The sequence below is a fragment of the Diplotaxodon limnothrissa genome, linkage group LG15 (assembly GCF_057381915.1).
Source record: "Diplotaxodon limnothrissa isolate DT_005_m linkage group LG15, D_limnothrissa_male_GT1.1, whole genome shotgun sequence".
In the NCBI taxonomy this organism is placed as follows: Eukaryota; Metazoa; Chordata; class Actinopteri; order Cichliformes; family Cichlidae; genus Diplotaxodon; species Diplotaxodon limnothrissa.
Window position 1 is genome coordinate 17,018,271 of NC_140610.1, and position 23,776 is coordinate 17,042,046.

The window sequence follows — 23,776 nt, forward strand, 5'->3', positions numbered from 1 at the left end:
GTGGTTTCATTACTTTGACTTACTTTGACCACCTATATGTGGCGTCCCTCAATTCGATGCCTTCAAATTTCCTCCATTTGAATTCTGGAAAAACTGAGATTCTTGTGTTAGGACATGGAATTTTCTCCAGTGAGGTCGGTCATTACACCAGCCCCCCTGCCAACAATATCAAATATTCTACTGAGAACCTTTGCATCGTTTTTTGTTTTGTTTTGTTTTGTGAGGCTCTAAGATCCAAATCTTGTTTCTTTCATCTAAGGAACATTTTAATCGGTGCCTTGTCTTACACCCAGTAATTTGAGACTTTTAATACTCCCTTTAAATTCCGCCCGACTTGATTATTGTAACTTACTTTGCTTCGCTGTCCTCCTTAGCCTGTTATTCCTTTTGTTATGATGCATTTCTCTTTTTACTCTTTTACAATTTTTATTAGAACAGCAGATGCTGGTATCTAATGTTACCAATGGTTGTGACCATTGGTTGCATACTACTTTTTATGAGGCGTTACTTGAATGCTCTATGTAGGGCATACTGATACTCATTGTGCATTCTAACACTACTACAACATGGTAAACTTATCTAATGAATCTACTGATTAACATGTGCATGACATGTTATGATACTTCGACTGCTTCTGTTTGTGAACCATTCAAATGCTGCCTTCTTTTTCTAGTGGAACTTTTTTTTTGGCCTCACTATGATGTGTCAGTCTCTAGTGGGCTCATTACTTCCCCCTGAGGTCTAAAGACCACTGGTACAATTATCAAGTCACAGTGAGTCCTACACACACCACAGGGAAATATGTACTTTTGTGTTTCAGCCCTGTGATACACTGGGGCGTACCAGGCGTCCAGGGCGTACCCCACTTTTTTACACTTTTTAAACTAATAGGCGGCATAAATAGCCTACTAAGTTGGACAAGCAGTATAGAAGGATGCAAAGATGGCTGGATGAATGAATGGAAATGTTTTCTGCTTCGAAGGTTTTACAAAGAAAATATGTACTATAACTACTACTTGGTTTATTGTAAAAAATAAACCAAGTAGAAAGCATTTTAAAGTGCTGTGTAATCAAATATATGGTCGTACATTGAGACACTCACTTTAGCTCACTTAAGATGTTCTGTAGGTAAAGGATTATCCTGCATTAACACTCCTTAGTGAGTTTTTCAAAATTTTCCAAGCGCTTAATTACAATTCCATAAAGTTGCCACATTTATATTGCTAATACACACTGCACTTTGAGACAATTTAAATATGTTTATCAGATGTGTTTACAATTGAATTATTTATGTCTTCCTTGCCTTTTGCACGCACTTGTTTATTCTTTTCTTTTTAGCTCTACGGCACAAAGCCAGACAGTTCAAAAGCCTAGCCCAGGGCCAAAATGTGTCAGACATTTCTCTCCATAATTCCTTCATCTCTCTGTTTCTCTCTGGCAGCACATGTTGTCGCCTCAGAAAGCTCCAGAGAGATTACTGCAACTGGCTGACTCCAACCTGGGATCGCTGGTTACAGAGATGGACCAGCTACACAGCAGGGTAAAACCCTTTGAATTTTTCTTTTGACTCAAATTTTGTCTCCATCGTTGTCTGCCTTCGTCCTGTCTTTATCCTTGTTTCACTCTTTCTTTGTGTGCAGCCGGAGAGCAAATACACATTGTGACAGGCACTGAGATCATAGTTTAAAGCATTGTGTGTAACAGTTTTTGCTGTCTGGGATGTCAAAATATAGATATATAGTACTGAGACACTGGGAATTAAGTGCTGCTATCCACTGAAACATGCAATCATAAATACAGATAAAGGATGTAAGGTAAAAATCGAGTTTGTACAATTCTAAAAGTCTTCTCTTACGCAAGCTTTCTTGAACTTTCTTTCAGAAATAGTTCTCCAGGCTTCTTGAATGAGATTCAAAGCTCTTCTTTGGATGTCGATTGCCTTTTGTTCCATTCTTTGTCGAGATAATCTAGATTTTAAATGCTAACATATACCAGTATTATTGAGGGTCAGAGAAGCATATTTTGAGCATTTTACTAATTTTTAAAGCAGATTTTTACACAACTTTTAAATCCTATATTTTTACATGCATGTTTCTTTTTAGTTGTGTATACTATGCAAAAATAATGAAGATGAAGTGCAGAATAACTTGTACCAGTTGGTCAAAAATGTCTTAAAGGGCATTTTAAGGACTTTATCATGGCAGTTTCACTTTGATGGTTTGTTTTTCAAAGCAAACCTGATGTCATGAATAGCTTTCCCACCCTCTGGAGCTCTGTGTTGCTTCTTTTGGCCAGCTATATCGCTCAGCTGGGCGCGGATGAGTAGCTAAGTGGTTGGATATTAATAAAATAAAGTGGTTGTCACACATGAACTCCAGAGAGTTCCAAAGTTTTCATATCTCACATGGAATATACAGCTGGAAACAGTCTGTTTCAGACAGTTTGGTTTAGTTGAGGGTTTTGCAGGACGGAGGACACCTGACACCTACTCATGTTCTCCCTGAGCCTGCGTAGGTTTTCTTCAGGTACTCCAGCTTCCTCCCACTTTCCAAAGATAGATTAATTGGTGATTCTAAACTTGGTGTGAATGCGGGGTCGATACAGGTCTTAAGCGCACAGATTAAAGTGCTCTTTGAATGTGTGTGAAAGCCCATAGAGTGATATATAAATCGAGTCTAGTTTATTCCATCTATTATTCTGTGATGCCACAGAATAAAAGTTCAGGGCTGCGCTACCTGTTTGAGAATCAGTCCATGCATAAAAGTAATTAAGATGAAAAGTTAACACTCTAAAGTTTTATATACCACATAAATAATGAAGTATTCTACAAACTCTTTGTCTAATACGCGCTCATTTTTTACCATTTTGAGAGTCAAAGTTGTCTGTAAGAGTAGTTTACCAACACAGAAGGAAAAAAACACTTTTTGAGTGGAGGGGACCTAAAAATACCAAATGGAGAAAAATAACACTCACATTCGTGCTGTCAAGCTGCAGCCTTTTAGGGGCTGAGGCCTTGACATTTGTTGACAGCAATACTATCCCCCACACCCCATCGCACGTACACACATACTCTCACACAAACCACCTAAAATGATATAGCATCGTCTTGTCAAATCACAACAGTAATTACCTACACTTTCTTTTTGTCAGTGTGTGCGTGTACATGTACATTGAGTGTATATGGAACTGTTTTCATGTCTGTCAAAAATTCATCCGTCTCTTGTTTTCCTGGTCCTTTGTGAACATGTTAATGTCTGATATTTTGTTTTCATTTCATGTCAGTAATTCATTTATCCTTATATTTGTTTGCACAGTATTATCAATAGTGCTTATGTATTGCTTTCATCGCCCTTTACGTTGAAGATCTCATCCTTCTTTTTTCCGCTCCATAGAAGTCGATACGTTCACTTATTCAGCAGTTGTTCATTATTTTATAACGTATATGTCTTTGTGTACAGGCCACTAAGGTGTCTGCTGATGGAGAGCAGGTTGAGGATGATGCTGACAGGATTCATAAACGAGCCGAGGACCTGGAGCAGTTCATCAGGGACACACTGCTCGGAGCTAAAGGTAGCAGAAATGAGAAGCACCTCTCCCCTATTAGCTTCCTCTATATCCTGCCAACTGGGATTTCAGGATTTATCTGTCTATTGTCTCCCTAGTTTCATCTGTCATTAGAGCACATTTCATTAAATTAGAGAATATTACACGTAACAGATCCCAATGGGAAATTTGGGTTATTACATTTCGGGAGAGTGGGACAGAAGAGTATGAAAACGTAATGAAATGAATAATTATCATGACAGAACACATTAAAAACTCCATTTAAATAAAGATGCAGCATCTTCAGAATGACACTGAAGTTGAATTGCACATAAAATAATTACTGTGATAAGAGCAGTGTCGTTACAACCAAGACTCATTTCAGCATTTACTCGGAGTAAACAGCTTGTATTCGTTCTATTCGATCATTATTCTTTGAAAGTGTGACATTTTCAAAGTGAGACAAACAAAACATCTTAGTACCCCCTTGTAAGATCACTAATGGAAAACGTAGCTCAAACACAGTCGCTGATGGGCCAGCTGCCAGTGCTCTGTGCCAGCTGCCGGAGTAAAGTGTTGCCTGACCAATAAAGACAGATCCAGCAGGCTGCAGCATCGCTAACCACGGTGATAAAGAGAGCACCTACCAAGATAATTGGGTGCAACAACTCAGTTGGCTTTGTTCGTTTTGTAGGTAGTTGGCAAGCAACTCTTCCATTACCTTGAAGAGTAGCATCATGTGGCAAAAGAGGCTTCTAAAGCACAATCTAGCTCATGTGCACATGAACTACAGTGCTACACAAAAATCTTGAGCCAGCCTTTCTTTTACTAGGAAAATGGGAAATATGTGCAGTTATTTATTGAAATGTGACCACATAATTATAGTGAAATAAACTGTACAAGGTAAAAACAGTTTGTACTATTCTAACAAGCTTAATGCACTACAAAATCGATATTTGGTATGAGCACCTTTATTCTTCAGCACAGCCTGAACTCTCTTAGCCAGGTTAGAATTGCTTTTAGTCCTCAGGAATAGTTCTCCAGGCTTCTTGAAGGACATTCAAAGCTCTTCTTTGTTTAAAAAATGCTGAGGTCCGGGGTCATTTATTGCCCTAGCAGTGTGCTTGGGATCATGGTTATGCTGAAAAACGAAGCAGTTTTAAATCAGACGCTTTTTCCAAATGGAATTGCCCGATGGATCAAAATCTGATGGCATTGTTCTGTGTTCACAATTGTTCATAATACCCAGTTTTGACAAGTTACCCAACACCACTGTTTGAAATGTAGCCCCAAACAATGATAGATCCTCCACTATGTTTTATAGATGGCTGTAGGCACTCACTGTTGTACCTGCTTCTTGACTCCATGTATACATCTCTTTATACATTTTGACAATGCCTTGTTGCAATGTCTGCTTCTTGTGCAATAATGCACACCTCTTACTTAAAAATTGCTTCTTCCACTGAGATGGTTTCTGATGAGGCTTTATTGAACAGTACATGGATAAACTGAGGGGCCAGATGAATCTCTTACATGCTGTTAATCTGCTGTAGTCTGCCACTTCTTCTTTGGATTATCTCTTGTTTGCTTGGCATATCTCGGACTGCCAAGCATTGCCTAACGATACAATTTCAAACTAGTTGTTTTTTACACTTGAGTGATTCATAGTTCAGTGTTTATGGCCTTAACATACAAGAAAGGAAGAAAAAAACATTCTTCTGAAAATTGTCTGCTACAAGAAAAGGACTGAAAATAAGTGAAAAGCAGCCAATATCCAAATAGACATTTTGTAAGACCTTTAGAAAGCCTGGAAAACTGTTGATCAGGAACACTTTAAGAAGTTACTCTTCCTCCCGAGAAGAACGGATCAACATCTTTGCACAATACTGTACTTATTGTGGGTTCTCAGTCATCCAGGTCATGGTAGAAGCTTGGAGGAAAAAGTACTGTACTTGTTCAATCACAAATGGTAGCTTGAGCAGCATTGCTCATGCATACACAGATTCATGCTTCAAAATTTTTTTTTAAAGATTTTTTTCCACATTGGCCTTTTTTAAAATATATTTTTTCATGGTAAATGTTCAGCTCCTGTTCACCAGCTCGTTGCTGTGGTGCTAAGTATGTACTGCAGAGTGGCGTTTAAAGGAAAAAACAATAAATAATAAAACAATAAAGAATTTTTGCTGTGTCTTGATAAGAGGCAAGAGAGCGGTGAATCAGAACGGTAACGTTGCATTTCAGAAAATTAGAACAACAAGCTTGTAGCTCAGAAGGAAATCTTTGTAGGTTTAAGAATTCAAACAACCCTGCTGCTTTGATTCACTGTTAATAGAATAATATTGGCTTACAGCACCTTTAAATTAATTTTCAATTAATTTGAACCAAAATATTTTCACAACTTAAAGGTATTTCTTCACTATTATTTGTTTGTTTGTTTGAGTTCTTCATGTGGTGTCTTTGTTTAACCACGAATCATATATTATCCATGTAGCCACAGATTTAGGGATAAGTACTGTCCAAAAGCGGGATGCTGGTGTAAAAGAGTCTCTCAGGACTTTGCAGTTTTTTCCAGATGGTTTCCTCCAGCAGTGACGACTTCAGGCAGATTGCTTCTTTCTTTGGCTCTGTCTTACGCACACATGCGCCCACACACACTCACACACAAATATATACTCTGCATATGTAACTAGCAGGTCACTCAATTCAGCTCCAGTCTCCTTTTTTTTTTTTTTTTTGCTGGTGCAGCTGCTGCATCTCCTCCTTCAGCTCTGTCAACAGTGGCTTCGTGACCAGCTTGTGATTAGTTTTCTTCTTTGACTCAACACAAAATAAGCACAACAGATGATAACTCAAGTATAAAAGAGGTTTCACTGCTTTGTTTAGGGATTCCAAGCCATTAGCAGTCTTCCGTGTGGGAGTGGACGAGAATTGAACGTGTAGCTTTTGAGCTTTTGTTTAGCCAAAAGTGCTTTTTTGCTCGACACTTTGGTTGTACTAGAACCCTTCATGCTCTTCTTTACCTACTATTACAGCTGACACCACATTTAGTCCCTGTTGTTTCAATATTAGCCTTAAAGTGGACTACTACACTTTTTCTCTGGTAGTGTGTTGCAGTGGTGGAATCTAAATAAAATGGACAAAGTTTCGAATAATGAAGTTAGTTTATGTGCAAGTTATCCCTATAAAGACTTTGAACTATCCTAAATGAACAGTTTCGAACAATCGTTTGTACTCTTGGTTGTGTATGTCACTGAGATTATATCCCTGATGTGGTTATCCCTGGCACATGGCTCTGGCTGTGGGAAAATCAGCCTATTTGTAAAGCCTCTGTTTACAAGGACCAGCCAGCAGTGAACTGGCTATGTGGGCACTAGGTTAAACAGGTTGTTGCCGACAGCGGGTGGACTCAGGTCCAGTGTAGGATGAACTGTGAAGAAAGAAAAGCTACTCCCCTTTTTTCACATTTAACAAAGTAAACATCAGTGACACAATTCAATGCAGTGTGCCATCACCAAGATATTTTTTTAACCCACTGCATCTTTGGCATTAGAAAAAGCTGCCGATTTCAAACAGTCTCCACTCACTTGTTTTTGAACTCTCATTTTTAGATAAACTTTGCTGTCACAAAAGTGTTTTTTTTCCCCTATTCTGAGTTTTTTTTTTTTTATTACTTGTATTCATGCTGGCTGGAAAAAGGTGTTTTAGTATGGACAAAAGACACAACCCTTTAACAGAAAAACTAAAAACACTGCAGCTCCATGGTAACCACCTAAACTTTATCTGCTGATAAAAGCTCCATAGCGAGCGAATAAGTGGATCTTGAGTGCAGCTTGGTTTGTCACCTGTTTCCACAGTCGCTCCCTGTTGTCTAATGTGTTGTTCTCTGTGTTTTCCCTTTCAATAACTGCTCCAGTTAGACAGTCAAAGCTTTAAAAAAAAATAATATTCTTGTTGGTGAAAATGGTTATATATATAAAATAGTTATATATGTGCGTGTGTGGCTCTAGTTTTAGTCACTTTATCCTGAGCAACTCTAATTGAATTCTACTTAGGCTTAGCACAAATAAATCTATTTATAAGTGGCTCTTCCTCCCCTTTGCTGATATTAGGTGGGAACAACAAACAAGTGTGCTCTTTCTAAAACTGTGTAGTCAAATAATGAAATATTTTGATTTCCACTATGAAAATTTTATGGCTTGTGTGATAAAAAGAAAGTTACTAAACCAACCCATTCTGGCTGGCTGTGATGAAACTGTCCTCTTCTTGTTGTTGCTCCCAGCTCTCTGGCCCTCTGCCTAATCATTGTGTGATTATGGTTGTGTGCGCGCACGTGTTTGTTTCTGAGAGAGGAAAAGAGAGACTGTGTCGCAGCTCACTGGATGATTGAGAGCAGCAATTAGAGACTTAATTAGTGGCTATCACAAACGCGTGCGCACGCACACACACACACACACACACACACACACACACACACACACACACACACACACCAGACACACCAGATACACAAACACTGATGCCAATGTACACACACATTCATACAGCTGCGCATGCACAGCCACACACATGCACACACATAATAATACTGTACACACTTTTCTCTGTGTGCGTGCCTGTGTTTACTAGATAGCATAATATGATTCCATCCACGTTTTAAGTGTTTAATTGGCTTTTAAATCCTACTATGTAATTATATGGCTGTGACACACACTTACAAACTCATAGACATACGCACACACAAATGCAACATGCGCACACATACACACATGCAGTACAGCTGTTCATTAGCATGATGGCTTTACTTCTGTCTTGGCTCTAATCACGGCATGTTTACATTTTAAATGAGCGGAAATGCTGCATTGCCACAACTGCGCACACATACACTCAGGCCCACCCGTACACAAACACCTTCCAAACACTCACATACTCCGTTTAACTTTGAACTTACTTTAATCATATTGTGTTTACATTTCAAATGAGAAAGGATTGCAGCATTACAGCAGACACACAAACCACACAAACACACATTCAGTTTTTCCCTCTTCTGTTTTCGTTTTGCATAAGCAAATACACAGACACACTTCTCATTAGGGTTGCAGCAGTTTGAATAGCCATAGAGTCTCTTTTTTTTACTGTATTTTAATTATTGATTAGTTTGAGATTTCACTAGCTGTAATTTAATTAAAGAGGGGCAGACATAAACTCCTTTGCTTTGAATAGAGCTTTAGCGTGTGCATTTGTGTCTTACTGTCAGACTTTGCCAAAGACAGAATGTCCATCAGGTTTGGCGTGTTCATCTGTTTGGCTGTGGTACATCTCTGTATATATGAAGAGGATTTCTGTGTGCACTTCTCAAACTGTCCCTAGCATCCACTTCTGTCACACCAGTCCTCTGCATGTCCTCCTTCACTCCTATGTGGTCGTCCTCTTTTCCTCTGGCCTGGCAGCACAGCATTCAGCAACCTTTGTCCAATACATCCACTATCCCTCCTCTGCACATGTCCAAACCATCTCAGCCATGCCTCTCTAACATTATCTCCAAACTGCTCAGTCTGAGTTGTCCCTCTGATAATTCTACCTTATAATAATGCTGTGGACTGAACAGGCAAGATAATACTTGAAAACACAGTGTTTCCATCATTAGATTAAAGTCATACAGGTTTAGAAAATTCAATCTGTGGATGATGAATTTAGTATTTTGTGCAGTTTCTGTCCACTACTTTACACTTAGACCCCCGGAGAGCAGTCATTTTGGTTTTCTACCTTAGACCCCTGCGGAGTCATCATTTTGCGTTTCTACCTTTAAAAGCCGGAGAGCAGTCAGTCAAATGCTGGAGTCATTCATATGTATATTAGGTCGTTACCTAGGAATTCTGGAGGGAGGGGAGTGGGGGTGAGTGATTGAGGGGGTGGGGGAGCTGCTAAAAGCTGTGAACTTCCTTTTGTGTTTCATCTTGATGCATTCTCAATCATCCAGGGAAATAAATCTCCAAAAGTCACCAACTTGGAGTGTTTCAGTTTGCCATCTTGGGGAGAAATCAACACACATGGGTGTATGTCCTTTGTTGCTGACATTTATTGATAAAAACAGTACAAAAAACCAACCATTTGTACACATATTTACAAATAATTCAACATTGTCAGCAATCACTCACAATCCTGGCACTGCCACGGTATCTGTCGTCTGCATTTACCACATGTGTACCTGTAGCAGTGAACACATCGCACAGTGGCCTGATTTTTTTTGCATCTGTGTTTGACCTGACACGTGGCCCTTTTTCCAGGGCTCGGTGTGGAGGGTTCTGCCCGAAGCAACTGATCTTTTCTTGCCTTCTTCGCAGCTACATGAGAGTGAGCCAACTCTGTTGCAAGCGCCACCAGGAAGTCCACCCGTCTTTCCTTCGTCCCGGTGCATGCTTGATACAGCACATGTGCATTCAGTGCTGCATTCTCGACTCGCCTTCAGAGCTTCCTGTGTTTCGTCACTCTTGACATGCTTCGTAGCATTCAAGAATGGACTATTCAACATGCACAGGAAACGGAGGACGTTCATTGGTTCATGGACCTCCCTGAACTAATGGCATTTATTGCAATTGTGATCTTGCGGGGGGTTTGCAGGCTTCCATCGGTAAATGACTGCTGGTCAGCAAACCTGGGAAACCCACAGATAATTGGAACTATGGCACGAAACCGCTTCCAAAACATCATGCAACACCTACGCTTTGATGACAAGTCCACCCGCTGTGATCGAGCAAAGACTGACAAGTTTGCTGCAATTTCCAGTGTGTGGGGATCATTTGTCACCAACTGCATCACGTGCTACAACCCTGGTCTACATATCACCGTTGATGAACAGCTTTTCCCATCAAAGACTCGTTGCGGTTTCCTGCAGTATATTGCAAGTAAGCCGGACAAGTTTGGGATCAAGTTTTGGGTGGCTTGCGACCTAAAATCCAAGTACATTTGCAATGTCTTCCCATATCTTGGCAAGGACCCCAGTCGTCCCACCGGGGAGAGACTTTCTGAAAATGTAGTAATGAGGCTGATGGAACCATTCCTAGACAAGGGCAGAAATGTTACCACGGACAATTTTTTCACATCGCTTTCACTTGCGCAAAAACTTCTTGGACGGAAAACCACCATCCTCGGCACAGTCAACAAGATTCGCAGGGAAATTCCTCAATCCACTAGACAGACAGATCGCAATGAATTCACCACTCAGGTATGTTGCAGGTCTTTTGTGGTTCTATGTTTATGTGTTTCATTGTGTGTAAAAGGGCTATGAAAATAACAATTTATCTTATTTCTTAGGTGTTTTCAACCTCTGCTGCCACGCTGACGGCGTATGCGGCCAAACGGAAGAAGACAGTCTATATTCTTAGCAGCATGCACAGCGTGGTTCAGACTGATAACACCACCAAAAGAAAGCCAAACACTGTCACCCTTTACAACAAAACAAAGTGTGGCGTGGATGTGATGGACCAGATGGTTCGGGAGTACACTGTCCGCAAAGGAACACGGCGCTGGCCAGTCGCCGTGTTTTATAACATGATTGACATGGCAGCACTGAATGCACATGTGCTGTATCAAGCATGCACCGGGACGAAGGAAAGACGGGTGGACTTCCTGGTGGCGCTTGCAACAGAGTTGGCTCACTCTCATGTAGCTGCGAAGAAGGCAAGAAAAGATCAGTTGCTTCGGGCAGAACCCTCCACACCGAGCCCTGGAAAAAGGGCCACGTGTCAGGTCAAACACAGATGCAAAAAAAATCAGGCCACTGTGCGATGTGTTCACTGCTACAGGTACACATGTGGTAAATGCAGACGACAGATACCGTGGCAGTGCCAGGATTGTGAGTGATTGCTGACAATGTTGAATTATTTGTAAATATGTGTACAAATGGTTGGTTTTTTGTACTGTTTTTATCAATAAATGTCAGCAACAAAGGACATACACCCATGTGTGTTGATTTCTCCCCAAGATGGCAAACTGAAACACTCCAAGTTGGTGACTTTTGGAGATTTATTTCCCTGGATGATTGAGAATGCATCAAGATGAAACACAAAAGGAAGTTCACAGCTTTTAGCAGCTCCCCCACCCCCTCAATCACTCACCCCCACTCCCCTCCCTCCAGAATTCCTAGGTAACGACCTAATATACATATGAATGACTAGCCAATTTAGCTTCCACTTCCACCATTTGACTGCTCTCGGGTTTTATAGGTAGAAAGGTAGAAGCCTGGGGATGCTAGTGTTTAGTGATGGCTGAAATTTCTCAGCAGCTAATGGATTGCCATGAAATTTGTGCTGAATCATTTGCTGAATGTTAGAGTGTCCACTATCCGTTTTGTAAATTAACAGTTTGCGTGGTGTGAACATTTTCAGAATGTAGTTTTACTTCTTTGCACTAAATAGTAGGGCTGTGCGATATGACCCAAATCTCATATCCCGATATAAGAATTCTATCGTCCCAATAACGATATAAATCACAAAAATGCAACATTTTCTGTAAATTCTGTGAATCTCGGGAAGCTCGACTTGCAGGAAGTGTTTCCAGCTGCGCGTCATGTAGCTGGAGTCGAGTGTTTTAACCGATGCATGAAACTACACATTTTTAGACATAAGTTGTAACGGCTGCCGTTTTCTTTGTGAGTATTTATTACACGGCGTGCTGCGGGGAAAAGCCTGTCCTAACCTTTGAGTCTAAGGTTTATTTTTTAGCACCCGGCCGCTCTTTTTTTACTTCTCATCTGCAAATAACATGCTCTTTCACGTGATTACGTTTATTTTGAAAAGTCTCAACAGGATCTTGAGTAGTGATGTGCGGATCGATCCTGAAATATCGATTCCTCCGATACCAATCATTTATGGTCTAGAATCGATTCTCACATTAAAATATCGATATTTTAGTAATATCATTCGGATTGTCTACATTCAAAGGAACTACTTCCTCTTCCGCCTTTCATAGTCATGTGCGAAATACGGCTGTATAAATGTCTCGCGCCCCTTGGCGTGCACACGCACAACAATGGCTGAGCCTAATTGGAGTCATGTGAGGACTTATTTTACCTCCACAAACAGCTGAGACGTGGTTTGCGATACATGTGGCAAAAAAGTGCTCCAAGAGTGAGGTGTTGTGGCCATACTAGGGCTGTTGGGGGGGAATACATTTTACAGTGTTTATTTATCGGATAAAATACGTTAAATGTTTGGCCGACCCGGAAACAGCGGGGGTGTCCAAATTCAGAGGCTGCTTCCACCTGAGGACCCGGCCTTCGTGGTCTAAAGAAAGCCGGGTAGTACGTCATGAGTTCCCTCGGTGGAGTGAAACTCTGCCGTCTGCTCCTTGCTATCTAAAATATAACCGGGCGCTGGCGTAAACACTCGACCGTCTCACACTTCTATTTAATCATTTTCTTTTTGACGTTTATTCAGCTGTATGAAAACCCCAGAGGAACCCTCCCGAGGGATTAATAAAGTTAAATTTAAATTAATCGAATCTAATAACTTTAATCTCAGCCAAACCGATTTACTCACGAACAAATAAAACACTGAAAAAGCCAAACAATAACATTTTTAAGTTATCAAAGTGACTTATATATCATGTTTAACCCGAGTAGCGAAAGACCGCGGGGGTTTGAAGACGATATTTGAAGTTTACACAGCTACATTCTCACCTGAAAATATGTTAAAAGTTTTTTTGCGACCAAGAAAGAGAAATAAGAGTAATATTAAAACCAAGTAGCTGTCGCCATTGTTGGAAACTGGAATTGGCTGGGCCGCGCTATGAATTCTGCGATATGGTTTTTCAATTTTGTTGTCCGGGTGGAAAATCGGGAGAAATTCGGGAGAATGGTGGCTCCGGGAGATTTTCGGGAGGGGCACTGAAATTCGGTATTCTCCCGGAAAAATCGGGAGGGTTGGCATGTATGGTTGTGGCAACATCACTAACCTTGTCAAACACCTCAGAGTAAATCATATCACAGAATATGACGAGCGTATGTTGAGACTGAAGAGGAGGAGAGGGACAGGTGCTGCTAGGGCGAGACAGACGTCTCTCACAGAGTCCTTTAGTGCTGCAGGCAGGCAAGGTGTTCAAATAGCGCACAACTTCAGTTTTTTTAATTTCTATATGATGAACTCTGCATTATTAAGTGATAAGAACAAGTAATCTGATGTCCTGTAATCATTATGATGCTATAATTTGAGATACAATAAATAAAATACGTTTTTGTACAAAGTATCAGTATTGTCGATACCACCCTGAATGTTACTTGGTATCGGATCAGAAAGGAAATCAGTGGTATCGCACATCACTAATCTTGAGCTTTATTGTGAAAGGTTTATGTGGAACATAAACAAGCGAAAACGCGATGCTGTTACCGTCGTTGTTGCTAACGACAACGCATAAAAACAGGCGCTTGTCCGTCCGTAGTGTGGTTATATAAAATATAAGAGAAAGAGAGAACTTTAAGAAATGAATATAGCCACTACAGTGACCATCAAAACGATGAAATAATATTGCCGTAAACAGTTTATTTTGTGACACCACGAAACAAACGATAGCGTAAAATGAAACGATAGACGTTTTTATATCGTCATCCGATATATATCATTATATCGAACAGCCCTACTAAATAGGACATTTTTTTCATGTTTTTAACCATCTTTATGGAGTTATTTTGCTTACACAGTTGGGCTGTATATTGCCTATACACTAAAAGGAGATTGACCCTCTTGGCTGTTTGTCTTGTATATAACAGACTAACTACTGAAAATTGTCAAAGAAGCTGATCATGGTGACAAACGCACAAAGAACTGACAGAGAAATCTTTAGCTCTGATAAATAGATTAGACTCTCCCTTTCATGCACCAAGCTCTGGTGTGTTAATGTTGTTTTTAAACTAAATTTGATCATCTAACAACTGAAAATACCCAGATTATTTTCCCAGGAGAGAGTAAAAAATAAAACTGAGCTAAAATATAAAGTGAATATGTCATTACAGGAATTGCTGGCCAGTGTATAAACTGATTTCATAAGATGATTACGTGTCAGTGGTGTGTTTCAAAGCTTGTTTTGAAGTTTTTCTGCTCTTGGTTGCTGAAAGGTTTGTTAGCGAAGCTAAGCAGAACTGTTAAGGTGACTAAAATAAAAACATCCGAACTTGATAATACCTATATATTTAAAATATAAAAGTTCATTATTAACCCTGAGGAAATTTCAGTGAATCTGAAATGCTTGTAAAACTGTGACTGCATGAATTGAGTCTGTCCACCTGCCGTGTTCTAGATTCAGACTACTTTCACGTTGTGTCTTTGTCTCCAGACCTCGAATCAAAGGCTGCTGAGTTGAATCAGTCTCTTTCACGGAGAGGTGGAACTCCAGAAAAAAGCCTGAGCGAGATGAAGGAGGAGATCCAGGCTATGCTGCATGAGATGAGGCAACGACAGCTGGGAAGGAAGAAAGTTATTGCAGAGGAGGAAAACAAGTATGGAAACACATGAACACATATGTACAGAGGTCATGTTTTTCTATCTCCCACACACACACACACACACACACACACACACACACACACACACACACACACACACACACACACAAGGAAAACTAAGTAAACAGACCAGCCATTGTTTTAGACATATGCAACGGAGTGTGTGCAAACCATAAGGTGGTAATATACAGAGATAAAACATGCTAACAGTCATGTCTGAGTACAAGAGAAAAAGTGAGCATCCATGCTATGGGCACTTTTTGAGGATGCTTGATGTTTCTCTTTCTCGCTGTCTTCATTATTTTTATTTTATTTTTTGTAAAATTTGTAGATTCAAATCACAACTGTTATCTCTAGGTGCTTTATAGTGGAAAGAAAAAAACCTAGTGTAACAGTGGAAATCACATCAACCAGACAAATAAATCTATGATCAAGCATTGGGTGATGGTGGGAAGGAAAAACTGCCTTTTATCAGGAAGAAACCTCCAGCAGAAGCAGATTCAGATAGAAGCAACCACGTGCTGTGACATGTTTGGGGGGGGGGGGGTGAAGCGAAATGAAGAAAGGAGAACAGGGGGAGACAAGACGAAAAAGTCCATGTGGGAGAGAGAAGACACAACAGTGCCATGTAAACACACAAAGAATAAATTGAGGTGAGTGGAGATGAAGTGCTCAGTACATCACAAGTCCTGCAGCAGCCTGGACCTATATCAGCATAACCAAGGGATGCTGAGGGTCATGTGATAAAGCCAAAAGTTTAAGCTTTATCAAAAGGCCAAAGTTTAAAGTCTAATCTTAAGTCTGTCTACCAAATTCAAACCGGGAGCTAGCTCCACAGGAGAGGGGCCTGATAGCCGAAGGCTCAGCCTCCCATTCTGCTTTTAAATACAATATGAACCACAAAATGCTCTATTAAGATAATATAGTACTACTGGCTCTTTAAGATATGAGGAGGCCTGATTGAGGAAGATATGAGCGGACTTTCTACAGTAAATGGGATGGTTCTTATATAGCACTTTTACTCTACTTGAGCACTTAAAGCGCTTTATACAACATTATACATCACCCATTCATTCAAGCACTTTTTTCTGTGCTTAAGCGCTTTCTGTCTAACATTCAAACACATTCACACTCAGATGGAAGCATTGGAGAGCAACTTGGGGTTAGTATCTCGCACAAGGATATTTGGCATGCAGACTGGAGCAGCCAGGGATCAAACCACCAACTTTCTGATTAGTAGATGACCTGCTCTACCACCTGAGCTACAGCCACCCCGAAAATGTGAGGAGAATGATTTTAATTCAATTCTTGATTTAACCGGAAGCCAAAGAGAGACACCACCATCTGGGAAATATTATCTTGCTGCAGCATTTTGGATCAACTGAAGGGTTTTCTGAACAATCTGGTAATATTGGATTATAATAGTACAGCTTGAATATTCTGAATGCTTATTTAATTCACAAACTCGCTTTTCAGCATCAATTTGAAACATGATGTTTCTAAATTTAGTGATAATAAAGAGATAAAAGAATGCAGATGAAAGAAATCAACACATTTGTTTGATGTGACTCCAGGATTCCACCTACCAGTTATTTTGCTCTCACTTGTTCAAGACTTTGCATTTACTTTGAGCTGTTTTCACTCATGAAATTGTGAGTGGTGCCAGGACATTGTTCCAATGTGTACAAAACACTCTGCTTCAGAGATTTTCTCTCACTTGTAAATACTCGGTTTGATTTTAGCAAGGTTGCTGCCTGGGTAGAGTGTGCAGAAGGCAGGAAGTAAGAAATACATTCGCTTTTTGCAAAATCACCTTTTGTATTGTCACAAAGTGGACATTTCTACTTATGGTTTGCGGTAAATTAGTTTGAAAAAAATTAAACTTGTGTGTAATTACTTTGTAAATGCACTATGTTTGTTTCTGGCCATTTAAATAAAGAAAATTCTGCCGCGTGTATTGATAAAGTAAACTGCAAATGATGTTAGACTTGATATTTTCAAGAGTTAGAAACTAGTTTCATTTAGATTCTATTTGTTTATGGAACTTTCCGTGAATGCCAGGAATAAAAGAAAATCACCTTCATTTGTAAAACAACACTGCACTGAGTATTTGGAAAATTGTTAGGTAATATGTAGAGGTTAAATTAAGCAAACCCATCATTCCTTTGTGATTTCTTTCTTTCTTTTTTTGGACATTGGGTATCAGATGTAAACCACTCCCACTTACAGAGATCTGATTGCTATGTGTCCTAAAGCCCTGTTGATGTTTCCCCCTTTGCGTTCCCACACTTTCTGTCTCTCTCAATGCATTTGATGGAATTAGTAATCTGTTCCCGTCTTCCCTCCTTTGCTCCCTCTCTTTGTCTGTCCCTTTGAGCAGTAAATGTTGACAAGGTCGATGAGTTAATTAAAAGTATCACCGCGGGGGCAGAAGCGGAGAAAGACACAGCCATACAAAGAACAGGTAGTGAGAAGAAAAGTCACAGAGGGACAGGGGAACAGCTAACAGATGGACAGCGAGTTGTGATGGGATAACATATGAGGAAAAACAGAGACAAAGAGAAGTTGCCACTGCTATTCAGTGACTTGCCTGTCAGTTCACAGTGCATTATTTCACTGAGCCCTGAGGGGAGCAAAGAAAACGCTAGCAAAAAACAAGTGCTAAAATGAGCAAAGCTGGCACAATTATGCATACTGTTTATATTTCATCTAGATATGCCAGAGTTCAAAAACTTTGCAGTGTGCTGCAAATGTTACTTTCATTCACATGCAGCATTAGTATATAATGATGTTGTAATAATTAATTGTTAGATGCGCCCGTTATATTTTTTTTAACTTTGACTTTCTCTTGCTATTCTCCACAGGGTTCATTAAATTGTCATCAGATCAAATCATTACCTTCCATATGTCCCTAAAATTATATGAAATTGTCCTCTGAGTACTCTTAACTGGAGGACACTAGATCCTTGTAGTCCTTTTTAATGCTGAAGGTTAAAAATTGCACTCATTACAGGACTCACTGGTAAGCATATGGCTACTAAACTGTTTGAAAGTATTTCTGCTTTCTAAAAGTTCACATCATGGAGTAGGGGTATGTCACCAGGGTGCAGAGGAGGCTACCCCCCCCCCTGTCCCCTTCTGGCTGCCTCTGCCTCAATTTTATCCCACAACTTAGACATTCACATTACTCACACTCTCATTACACATACATATAGGATCTTGGGGGTGGGCACGATACACGGAGTCCAAAGTACCATCAGGGTGTACACCTCACCCCTGGCGTCGTTGCCCACCTCTCAATTTTAAATACACGTAGACATTGAGGGCTAGCAGGAGGGACCATGCGCTTACCTGCTGCTCTCTGGCAGGTAGCTCCATGCCCTCCTGGGTTTTAAATGCACCTTAGAACACACATGCATCAACACTACAATGAGCGGGTGGAGGGAGGTTTGGAGTCTTCTCTCACCCCCGTTCTCTGCGGCCTGCTGGAGCGGGGGGGCTAGGAGGAGGAGTTGGCCGTCCGACTGCGGTCTGGAGTGTGGGGCCTCCCTGCTGCTGCGGAGTCGGGGCGGTCTGCCTCCCCCCACCGCAGGGAAAAGGGTAACACCACCTGGGTCTGGGTGCAGTTCCCCCCTCCAGGGGCAAGGGTACCTAGACCCGGTTTGTAGAGTACGCTTGGGGAGTGTGATCGTGTGTACAGCGTCTCTTTATGTCTGTCTCCACGTTGGTTGAGTGTGGAGTAAGTGCATATGAGAGCATGAGGGTGGGAATGAATGTTTGTGTCTGTGTGTGCCTGTATGTCTGTGTCTATATGTCAGGTTGGGTATCAGACGCCACCTCTCTGGGGACATCTCAGGCCCTCCAAGGTTTGGAGGCCTATCTCCACCCACCACCACTTCCCCTGCCAGTGGCGGACTCCCTCAGGTGTCGGTGCGTTGGTGGTTCTTTGTGTCTGGGGGTGGGCGTCCGGGTACACACCGGCTCACACGATTGGTGCTCTGTGAACGTTTTCCCTTGAGTCTATCCCCTATGTACACATCCTCTGATGCCCCGAGCCAGCTAAAGAAGAGAATATTTGCTACAAGCCACCCAAAATGTGAAGTGGTGACTTTTAGGTGTCTTCAACATGACAAGATGTCCATGTTGAAAATGCTCAATGTCTCGGTTGTTGCAAAACAATCATTGCTGCCCACTGGCTAGTTTTCCTTTTCAAGTTTTTCATTTTGAGAAGTCTTTTCTGGAAACATTCATGATGATGCACTGCGTTATGCAAAAAGCCCCCTAAATTCATATAAAGGCTGAAACAGGGGCTTTAGAAAGTTTACACTCTGCCAACTTTCTCACCTTCATACAGCTGGCCGTGTATGCGACGGCCATGAATGTTGCAACATAAGTTTCAGAGATTGTACTCTCCCATCCAATTTTGTCTTTGGAAATATGTGGCAGTAGAGACTGTTTGAACACCTATGAAGTATTTCTGATGGAGTATACTGGCTCTCTAAGCAATCAGTGCTCTGCTCTTTCATTTGCTGGATGCCTGGTACCACACCGCTCACCTGAAAGCCATGCACTCACTTGCTTCTACTGCTGTTTTCATTTCATTTCATAGCCTAGAATGCACATGGAGTGTCTGAGTCTGCCTTTCCCATTGAGGAAAATGACTATTGTCACCTCCCCACTCTCAGCCTTGCTGAGCCTGATGTTGTAAAAAGAGAAAATGGATTGTTCTGTAAAAGCCAAACACAAACATTATACATAAATACATTTGCAAATGATCCATCCCATGTTAGATACTCAGTGTGTACTGCACTTAGAATGAGAACAGCACAACAAAACTATTAAATTTTAATGAAATGTCCCTTAAACAAAGCCTGATGACAGCTTAAAATTCCTTTTATATTAAACAAAGTCTCTGGATTGTTGGCTCTGGATATTTGTTGCAGCAAGCTGAATGCAAAATTTATGCCTCGGAGTATTTCTCAGACAGGCAGCCTGATGAGGCTCGGTTGTTAGGTTTTAGTTATCTTTTAGAATCTCGTTTTCTTCCAGTTATATTTATTGCTGTTACCTATATAGCAAATTCTGTTGCAGTGTATATTACCACGTGTTGCTTTACCCCCTCACCCACACAGACACGCATGTTAGAGTGATATTTGCAATGTTTTACATTGCTGCAATTTAATCTATCTTAGCCTGAGGGGTCAATAGAGAAACGCTGCTAATTTCAGACCCACATTTCAGTGTTCAGTCATATGGAGTGATTATTGTCTTCAGACTAGTAGAGGGTCTTTCACACATGGCAGTAACTCCCATCCTCTTGTCTCTTCTGTGGATTCTAGTATTCGCATGTGATACTTTAATCCACTGTTCTACTAAGTCATGTATGACACTGTGCAGTAACACTGTGGGATTTAATGGAAATAATCCAGTCTCTCTCTCTCTCCTCTTTTTCCATTCAGTTTAGCAGAAGAGTTGTATCAGAAAGTCCAAAGACTCTTTGGTAAACCGCATCAGGCCACTGAAGACCTCAAGGCAGAGGTGACAATTAATTTTACTTATTTGTCTTCAGTTTTACTAAATGAATGGCTTAACACCTCCTTATCTTCTTTCTAAGATAAAAGAGAAGCTTTCGGACCATGAGGAGAAGCTCAGGGATGCCCATGGTCTGCTCATCTTTGCCCAGGGACAGACAAGTCTGGCTGGCTCACTGGCTTACCAAAACCAAGCTAACCTCACAGCCCTGGAGGTACAAGCACGAGTTTACATTGTGACCTCGTGTCCAAACTGTGTGTTTTGTGTATAACTGATATTTTGAGATGTCAGTTAGTTAAATGTTGTCATAATGTGGTAAGCAAAGCCTCTATGCCTCTTTAACTATCACACAATGGGGCAATCGTGGCTCAAGAGTTGGGCATTCGTCTTGTAATCGGAAGGTTGCCGGTTCGAGCCCCGGCTCCGACAATCTCGGTCATTGTATCCTTGGGCAAGACACTTCACCCATTGCCTACTGGTGGTGGCCGGTGGCGCCAGTGTCCGGCAGCCTCGCCTCTGTCAGTGCGCCCCAGGGCAGCTGTGGCTACACTGTAGCTTGCCATCACCAGTGTGTGAATGGGTGGATGATTGTGTATAGTTAAAGCGCTTTGGGGTCCTTAGGACCAAGTAAAGCGCTATACAAATACAGACCATTTAGACCATTGACAGTAGATTCTGTAAAAACACCCTTCTGTTGGCATTACAATTACTTGTCAATGTATTTGCCGTATACTCTAAAGTGCTGAAGCGAGCAGTATTTCATAAAAACCGACTCTGAACCTGAAGCATCTACATGAACACTGCTGTGTGATGTCTTTGTTACTCCCCATTTGCTCTGTACTTTCTACTGTGGCCTGGATAGCTACAGAAAAGAGCACCAAAATGACTGTTTGCACATTTTTGGACCCTTCCATGCACTTGAGAGAGACCAGTGCACAAATTTATGCTCATACCAATAAGCATGTTCCAGTCTTTAAGAAGTTGGGTCACAAAGTTAAAGGCACAAGGCCACACGTTACCCAACGTCTGATAGTAACGATAACGTTTTAAGTGTATTTTATTTCTGACTTTAGACATAAGACAATTAAATCTTTTAGTTTCTGTCTCCTAAACTGAAAAAACAATAAAAATGCTTAATAATCCCAAAGACTGAAATTCACCATCTATAAATCATTGATGCCACTTAATCTTATTTTGTTGAGAAGCCTTTTGCATGTGATTAATCATCAAGAAGGGCTTAGATGCAGCATAACCTCTAACAGAAAAAAATAGCAAACATTTATTGAATAGATTATCCTACATATCCTACAGGAAAGATTATACAGTCTTCTATCTCTGACACACTCAATCAATATAGTCTCACAGCAATTTCATTAAATGCACCTTGCTAGTTACGGCTCACTACCCCTTTTGCCCTCAGAACTGTCTTAATTCTTTGTGGCACAGATTCGACCCAGAAACACTGCTTAGAGATTTTGGTCCATATCAACCCGATAGCATCACACAGCTACTGCAGACTTGCCAGCTGCACATCCATGATATAAATCTCCTAGTCCACCACATCGCAGAGGTTCTCTGTTGGATTGAGATCTGCTGACTGTGGAGGTCATTAAGCTCATTGTGATGAAACCAGTCTGAGATGATTTGGGTTTTGCGACATAGCACATTATCCAACTGGAAGCAGCCATCAGAATGTGGCTACACTGGGGTAAAGAGATGGACTTGACCTGCAACAATATTTGGGGAGGCTTTGAATGATGCTCGGTTGGTACTAAGAGGCTCAAAGTGTGCCTACAACATACCCCCCCACATTACACCACCACCACCAGCCTCAACCAGTGGTGTAAGGCCAGATGGATCCATGCTTTCATGTTTTTACCACCAACTCCTGACCCCACCATCTGAATCTGGTCCTGTTTTCTTTTAATGCAGAGGAAGCGATCTGCAGTCAGCGGAGTGAAACAGGAAGCACAGAAGGTTCTTAGAGAAGGAGAACGTCTACTGGGTGAAGCGAACCAGCTTTCTGACAACGTCAACAAAGAGATCGAGGTACGGAAATAAACCTTTCGTGCTCTGTAACACTTTAAACCTCTGTCCACTCTAGAATATTCTGCCTCAGGTTAGTTGTATTGCTTTTGTCTTCAAGAAAGACAAATTTCAGTTCGGCACATATAATGTTATTGTTATGTTTTATTAGCATTAAAAGTCACTTTTATGTAGATCTGAGTCTCTGTTCTCTGTTCACAGGACTTGGAGGAAATGGCGAGTGAGCTCGGGGCTCTTCATGGCCGGCTGGATGACAGAGTCAGTCACCTCACTTATGGTTTGAGCGATGGTCGCCTGGCTTATCGCGTGCAGGATGCAGAGGAACATGCCAAGCAACTTAACAACTCTGCAGCCATTTTAGATGGGTAAAGGGAGTATATTTTTACAGTACAGAAAAGCACACACATAGGCCCAGGTAGTATTTACTTCAGGCCGAGTGTGATTTTAAAACGGGTTCATGTTGCTTTCTTTCATGTTGTTGTCTTTTTTAATAACATTTGCTGGTTACAGCTTTTTATTCAGTTTCATGTAACTGTAAGTTAAATATCCAAATCGATTCTTAAGCGCTAAAAGCATACCATCATCAACTGCACGCTCAGCTTCACAGTTCAGTTAAGCTGGAATATATTATGCTCAAGTCCACCCAAAATCCAACTAATGGCAGTAAATGTTGAAACATGAAAAGTTCTGGAAATTCTCATTATAACTTCCAGTTTAATTTAACTGCTTACCAAAGTGTGTATAACAAATAGAATAGGAAATCAATGTCCATTTCTTCCTCTCCCCCCCCTCTTCACAGTATTTTGGCTGAAGCTAAAAACCTTTCCTTCAATGCGACAGCCGCCTTCAATGCCTACAGTAACATTAAAGCGAATGTTGATGCAGCAGAGAAGGAAGCAAAGGCAGCCAAACAGAGGGCGAGCGAGGCGCTGGCACTGGTAAGAGGACGTGCACTGTCACGTATGGAAACACATGCTGTATGTAACTCGCCCTGTATTCAGCTACTGTAGATACCAAGCACAAGCAGTTTAGCAATCCGGACCATGAAAGTGTTCTCTCAGCACAAAAGATAGTGTGTGTGTGTTTGTGTGTGTGTCGCATGCAGTGACAGTAATGTAAGCTTGTGCTCTCCATTAGTCATGGCTGAGGGATCAAAGCACA

The 23,776-nt window shown here is 41.1% G+C and overlaps 1 protein-coding gene across 5 annotated transcripts in view; it reads left to right on the forward strand.

The window, feature by feature from the left end:
* Positions 1-23,776, forward strand: part of lama2 (laminin, alpha 2) — a 228,480-nt gene that overhangs the window by 168,959 nt on the left and 35,745 nt on the right. For all 5 annotated transcript variants that reach the window (XM_085372570.1, XM_085372571.1, XM_085372572.1 and 2 more), the window contains 8 exons: positions 1,442-1,540; positions 3,459-3,570; positions 14,869-15,031; positions 20,497-20,575; positions 20,652-20,783; positions 22,502-22,618; positions 22,817-22,980; positions 23,415-23,553. In XM_085372570.1, the coding sequence (XP_085228696.1) occupies positions 1,442-1,540; positions 3,459-3,570; positions 14,869-15,031; positions 20,497-20,575; positions 20,652-20,783; positions 22,502-22,618; positions 22,817-22,980; positions 23,415-23,553 (1,005 nt within the window). The remainder of the gene's footprint in view (positions 1-1,441; positions 1,541-3,458; positions 3,571-14,868; positions 15,032-20,496; positions 20,576-20,651; positions 20,784-22,501; positions 22,619-22,816; positions 22,981-23,414; positions 23,554-23,776) is intronic.